Source organism: Crocuta crocuta, unplaced genomic scaffold, assembly GCF_008692635.1.
Source record: "Crocuta crocuta isolate KB4526 unplaced genomic scaffold, BGI_CrCroc_1.0 scaffold262, whole genome shotgun sequence".
NCBI classification, from domain to species: domain Eukaryota; kingdom Metazoa; phylum Chordata; class Mammalia; order Carnivora; family Hyaenidae; genus Crocuta; species Crocuta crocuta.
In genome coordinates this window covers 5,034,477-5,040,737 of record NW_027528869.1, presented here as the reverse complement: position 1 = coordinate 5,040,737, position 6,261 = coordinate 5,034,477, and the positions used below count along the sequence as shown (strand labels likewise).

The following is a 6,261-nucleotide window of genomic DNA, read 5'->3' as shown; positions in this document are numbered from 1 at the left end:
CCGGCCGGGGCTTCCCCTCCCCCCTCCCCCCCAGCCAGCGCGCCCCTGACGCTCGGGCAGTTACTTGTCCGCGTTTGTTTCTCTTGGCTCGGAGCGCAGTCGCCGGGCTTATAAGAGGGGTGCGGGCTGGGTCGGGGCGTTTTGTGTTGTGCGGTTTTGTGTCCGGAGAGCGCGCGCGAGGCGGTCGTGGAGACCCGGGCGGAAGATGTCAAACGTGCGAGTGTCGAACGGGAGCCCGAGCCTGGAGCGCACGGACGCCCGGCCGGCGGAGCACCCCAAGCCCTCCGCCTGCAGGAGCCTCTTCGGCCCGGTCAACCACGAGGAGCTGACCCGGGACTTGGAGAAGCACTGCAGAGACATGGAAGAGGCGAGCCAGCGCAAGTGGAATTTTGATTTCCAGAATCACAGGCCCCTGGAGGGCAAGTACGAGTGGCAAGAGGTGGAGAAGGGCAGCTTGCCCGAGTTCTACTACAGACCCCCGCGGCCACCCAAAGGCGCCTGCAAGGTGCCGGCGCAGGAGGGCCAGGATGTCCGCGGGAACCGCCAGGCGCTGCCTCTAACGGGGTCTCAGGCGAACCCCGAGGACACGCACCTGGCTGACCAAAAGACTGAAACGTCGGACAGCCAGACGGGGCTAGCGGAGCCGTGCGCCGGCATCAGGAAGCGACCCGCCGCGGATGGTAATGACCCTGCCGCAGGCAGGAAATGTCCGTCTGTCTGTCCGGGGCACCGCTTTGCCTGCTTGAGGGTCTCAAGCTCCGCTTCTGAAAATTCACTGTTACGGTGTTTATCGTTTTTCATAGCGTCTTCCGATTTGGCTTGTGGGGAGCGAGGGGTCCTAATGTGGGGTCTTACATGCTCTCCGGCCGCCTGCTTGTCTGTTTATTATTTTTAAGTCGGGAGCCTGGGATGCTATTATCTGATAATTTCTCTAACCGAAAACAGGGCAGTTCCTCCCCGCGAGCCAGCGGCGGGGTCTGTGACGTGAGGGTGTTTACCCACGGCCTCCGGCTTCGCAATGGACAGAGAGCTTTGGGGCGTAGAATACACTTTCTGTTCTGTGAACACAACCCCATTCTGTGCCCCTAAAGGCCACTGGGAATGACGGATCCAGGATTGTGGGTGGAGGTGTGGGTTTTTCATCCCCTGCCTATTGTGCGAACTTCTGTCAGCCATTGTTTTTCTCATAAAGGTTGTGTGTGTTCTTTTTGAAATTCCCTCCGGCCCTTAGATTCCTCTCCTCAAAACAAAAGAGCCAACAGAACAGAAGAGAATGCCTCAGACGGTTCCCCGAACGCGGGTTCAGTGGAGCAGACGCCCAAGAAGCCGGGCCTCAGAAGACGTCAGACGTAAACAGCTCGGTGGGTTCATTGCTAGGAGCAAAGTAACTTACAGCCCGAATTGGGCTTTCAGACCCCAAGATAACCCGATCTCAGTGGTTGCTGGCAGATTAGAGCTTGTGGCTCTTTGTTTTGTTTATGTTTTGTGCGGTCAAAAAATAGGAATGGGGAAGGCTGGGCAGTCACTGGATTCCGGGGTACTGCGGTTCTTCACACTTTCCACTCCTGACATCATTTTTCCTTGAAACATGGAATGACTAGAGCAAGTGTCCTAGGCAAGTACTTGTGACCAAGGCCCACTGGGTAGGAAGGTCATTTCCCCGTGCACCCCACCAAAACACGTTGGGGGACAGTAGGTTCTTTCCCCCTGCGACCAAAAACTGGGGCGTGCCTCCATCCCACTTCATGAGAATTCGTTTCCCAGGGATTCAGGTTGAGTCTGTAACAGATTTCGAGCCATACGTGGGAAAATGGCAAGTAAATGATTAAAATTTGAGGGAAAAGTTAGGTACAGATGGCCCCTATTTGGTTAACCCGATGGTTAGCGATGGGAATAGAGAAATATGTTACATGCTTTTTATCTTTATTGTTTTCATAAACTGCCACTTTCCCTGTTTCCTTACAAGTTTGGAGAACAGGAAAGGAACCCCGTGTATTTAAAGAAAAAAAAAAACACCAAGCTGGAAACCTCAAAAATACTAAGGTTCCTACAGAATTTCTTATAACTTCTGAAGTTACAAAGCAGAAGTTAAATGAACTCTGCTGGAGTAAGCAATCCAGGACCACGTCAGCATGTGTATGCTAATTGTGCTATAACAGGATGATTTGGATATTTCAGGGGAAATGGTTAATAGTCATAAGGGCCGGCGAAGGCAGGTCTGCCCCACAGAAGAGAAGTGGAGATTGCTTCCATCTACTAAAATGTGGTCAATGCGAACAGCTAATTTGAATAATTCAGCCCTCACTTTACCGTCGATTGGCTGGCCATAATGATCAAAGTGCATATGTTAATAGTTTGTAAACTTCTTACCCACGAGAACCATGACCTCTTCCGCCCCCCCTCCCACCCCCTGCCCCAAATGCACTCACAGCTTAGCACATAAAAGAGGTTTTAGTAGATGTTGATACTGGTGTTGAAAATCCTCATTTATAAAAAAGTAAAAATAAAGAACCTAGAGATTAAGGCAAGATTCAAGTTTGTCGTGTTTCTAAATCATAGTGTCCTATATATATGACTTCTTCACACACATCTGGCATTTTTCAAAGCTTATACAGAACATCACCGTAGAACTTCGAGATTACAGCTGTATACGAAGTGGGAAAAGTGGATGCAGAATATTTTCTGAAGCCACCTGCAGTCTGGGACTTGTGGTTGGTGACCTGCAGCCTAGCTCATCAGATGGGCCGCGGCGCATCACATCTACTGGATTTTGATCTGGTCCCATTCTGACATACAGAGAGGCCTTTGTTAGTAAATATTGCCAGTTCAGTGGCAAGGACCTCTTCAAAAGCATTCTTGTGTATATTTTGCATATGACTAAGAAACTAGAATATTTTGGGAAGAAAAGTTAATAGAATTTTCTTTGGAGAGCATTTATAAGTTACAGTTCCACTAGTTTTCAAATTTGGAAAACTCTGATACTCTTAAGTGTCACAGTTTCTTAATTTTCCTTTCTTTGTTACTATCTTTCACCCCGATTCTCTAGACCAGGGTTTCTCAACCTCTGCACTATTGACATTTTGGGCTGAATAATTCTTTGTTGTGGGAGGCTGTTCTGTACATTAGTACAGTGTTTGGCAGCAGCCCTGGCCTTTCCCAACAGATGCCAGTAGCACCCTCTCACCCTGAGCGTCACAACCAAAAATGTCTTCAGACACTGCCAAATGTCTCCTGGGGGGCACAGCTCCCTGCTGTCGAGACCCCACTCCTCTAAACAAAAATACACAACCCAGAGGAAAGTGAAACATCCAGTGAAAGAAATGTTGGATGGAGAGGACTATGGTCACCAACTTTGAGGGCACACTTTGGTTTCCGTCACCCAGGTATTTCACAGACAGTGACAAAATAATTCCTGTACTTCACTGGTAATGCCAGTCTAGTGTTTTTTTCTCCTAATTCTTTGTTCTTGTTTCTTTTGCAGAATTAAGAGCATGTTTCCTTGTTTGTCAGATACATCACTGCTTGATGAAGCAAGGAAGATATAAATTAAAAATTTTAAATACATATCGCTGACTCCATGGAGTGGACATCCTGTATAAGCACTGAAAAGCAACAACACAATAACACTAAACTTTTAGGCATTCTTAAATGATCTGCCTCTAAAAGCATTGGATGTAGCATTGTGCAATTAGGTTTTTCCTTATTTGCTTCATTGTACTACCTGTGNTTTGGGGGGTTTCTGAAGAGCTTGCTTCCATTTAGAGCAAGGAGAAAAATATTTGACTTGCATGGAGAGAAGCAGTTTTGGGGAAGGGTTTGAAATGTTTTCTTTAAAGATGTAATGTCTCTTTCAGTGAAAACTGATAATATTTCATTTTTTAAAAAATCCAAATTTGAACACTGGTTGCAAATAATTTCTAATTTTTNATCCTCCCTCCTGCCCCCAGTTTCTCTTAAAATTGGAATTTACCACTTAATTATTCAGCAATTAGGTAATCCTAACAGGTAATTCTGGGCAAATATCTGGGGTGTATGGGGGGAGTTCTGAATGCTCAGATTCAACCATCTAATTTTTATCAGGTTTGTTGAGAAGATTTCTTAATTTTCTTTGGATTTCAGGCTGTGTAGACACAGTCGAAATAATTCTAATACCTTGGTTATTTTTTAAAGATCTTTAAATAACTTCACATAAAAATAATGAAATAATTTTCATTTAAAGGTTCTCATTTTATTTGTTAATTGGCCCCAAGAAAATGGTGTTTTTAATGTAAAGTGCATGTAGAGAAAAGCATACGTGGAATTACTGAAATGGATACTACATCTTTAAACAGTATTTTTCCATTGCCTGTGTTGTGTATGAAACAAAACCCTTTGAAGTGTACCTGTGTACATAACTCTGTAAAGACACTGAAAAATTATACTAACTTATTTATGTTAAAAAGAGATTTTTTTTTTAATCTAGACCATATACAAGCCAAAGTGGCATGTTTTGTGCATTTGTAAATGCTGTATTGGGTAGAATAGTTTTTTTCTTCCTTCTTCTGTTAATACGGCTGTGCTTAAAAGGTTGCATACTGAGCCAAGTATAATTTTTTTGTAATGTGTGAAAAAGATGCCAATTATTGTTACACATCAAGCAATCAATAAAGAAAACTTCCATAGCTATTCATTGAGTCGAACTGTAGTGTGCTTTACTAAGGTTTGAGGTATTTGACCTGGCATTATGGTCCTATTTATACAAATACAACATGAAGTGGCAAATATCTTGATAATTTAGGCCCACATCTCAGATGATGTTTATGTGCTTCTGAGTGTAATACTATTTTCCACTTAGTTCTGTATGAGTGAACAAAGCCTTAGACGTGGAAAGTGGAAAAGCCACATTTTCAAATAAATCAGATTGTCAGATCCCCATTAGTTCAAATACTTGTGTCTTCCAGGATATGTGTCCAGCTCAAACATTTTTACATAAGTGTAGACTGTTCATACATTTGCAGGACTGAAAATGAAAGTAACATGGTGACTTCTCTAAATTCTGTATTTACACATGCAAGTGTTGTGAGAAATTGGAGCAATTGTTTGGACCACCTAGTCTACACCTCTTGTCCAAAAATATTTAGATACATGTCCTTTAGAAATCGGCATTCCACACTAATTTTGACAGAACAGGTATTCTTCAAACTGGTCATCACAAATCCCTCAATTTTGAAATCTGGTTATAATCTATACAACCCGAGACTGGTTAATGTACATACCAAATCTGAGGGGTTTGGGCCCCATGTGGACATGACAGAGGTAGATATTTTTTACTTAAATTACAAAAATTTAAACAAGGTATTTTAAAGTCAAATTTAACTAAAAATGATTCGTGTTATTTCACATTCTCTTAAAAAATGTGGCTAAGGTGTAAAAGTAAATTTTTTTTTCTAGGACTCTCCAAGTGATTAAATCGCAAAAACTTGAATTTGGGTTAAATTGTTTACTTGAAATACTAGCATTTACATCATTGTACCCCCAAAGGGGCTCTAAACAAGACAGTTTCAGCTTATTTTGACCTGAAGCTGTTAAAGAAAAAAAAAAGAAAGGAAAGAAAAAAAGCAGAGTTGAGTCCTTTCGGCTGCGGGGAAGGAGAAAGAAGGTCCTTTGGGTGACTGGGCCACATCTTCCAAGTAGGTATTATTTTAATTAGAGGCTAAAGGTGTTTTTGCGATTGTATTCAAAACACGCATACAGGGTGTTTTTCAGGAAGACACGGAGAGAGCAAGAAAAACAATTCAAAATGGGGAGGAAGGAATGGAGAGTCAGGAAATAATGAAATAAAATTAGTTTCTCTGAACCAAAAAGAGTACTTTCAAAAGTCTCTCTAACAGAGGGGGGGAAAAATCCTCCTAATTGCTGCCTGTAGCCCATTTTCCTTCCCTCAAGCGGCATCTTTAATGTGAATTTTCGGAGACTGCGTTTTAGGAGTGCAGGGCCAGGAAGAAGTGGATGCTCGCCGCGCCTGGCACGCTCACAGGAACGCAGCCCCCAAGTCACAGGGTCGATCCCGTACACGTCTGTGACAACNATGAGCGGACCCTCCGGGGCTGCAGCCCGCTCCCACCCTCACCCTGGGCTCCAATGATCCGCAGCCCCGCGCATTTCGAAAGGCTTCCCGGCTCGCCGGCAGCCCGGGAGGACCGCAGCGGCGCGCAGGGGGCCGAGCGCCGCAGCCGCGTGCGGGGTCGCTTCCTCGTCTACACCCGCTTTGCAAGTCCCCCC

The 6,261-nt window shown here is 44.5% G+C and overlaps 1 protein-coding gene across 1 annotated transcript; it reads left to right on the top strand.

Moving 5' to 3' along the window:
* Positions 1-6: 6 nt before the first annotated feature.
* On the top strand, positions 7-3,720 carry CDKN1B (cyclin dependent kinase inhibitor 1B). The gene is made up of 3 exons (XM_077756454.1): positions 7-680; positions 1,232-1,361; positions 3,482-3,720. The coding sequence occupies exons 1-2, from the start codon at positions 206-208 to the stop codon at positions 1,351-1,353; spliced, it is 597 nt and encodes a 198-aa protein (XP_077612580.1). The 5' UTR covers positions 7-205; the 3' UTR covers positions 1,354-1,361; positions 3,482-3,720.
* Positions 3,721-6,261: the final 2,541 nt, after the last annotated feature.

Bases quoted from the DNA above. Each gene is read 5' to 3' on its own strand.
- CDKN1B (XM_077756454.1), top strand. From the start codon at position 206: ATGTCAAACGTGCGAGTGTCGAACGGGAGCCCGAGCCTGGAGCGCACG. The intron at 681-1,231 runs GTAATGACCCTG...TCCGGCCCTTAG, and splicing joins GAAGCGACCCGCCGCGGATG to ATTCCTCTCCTCAAAACAAA.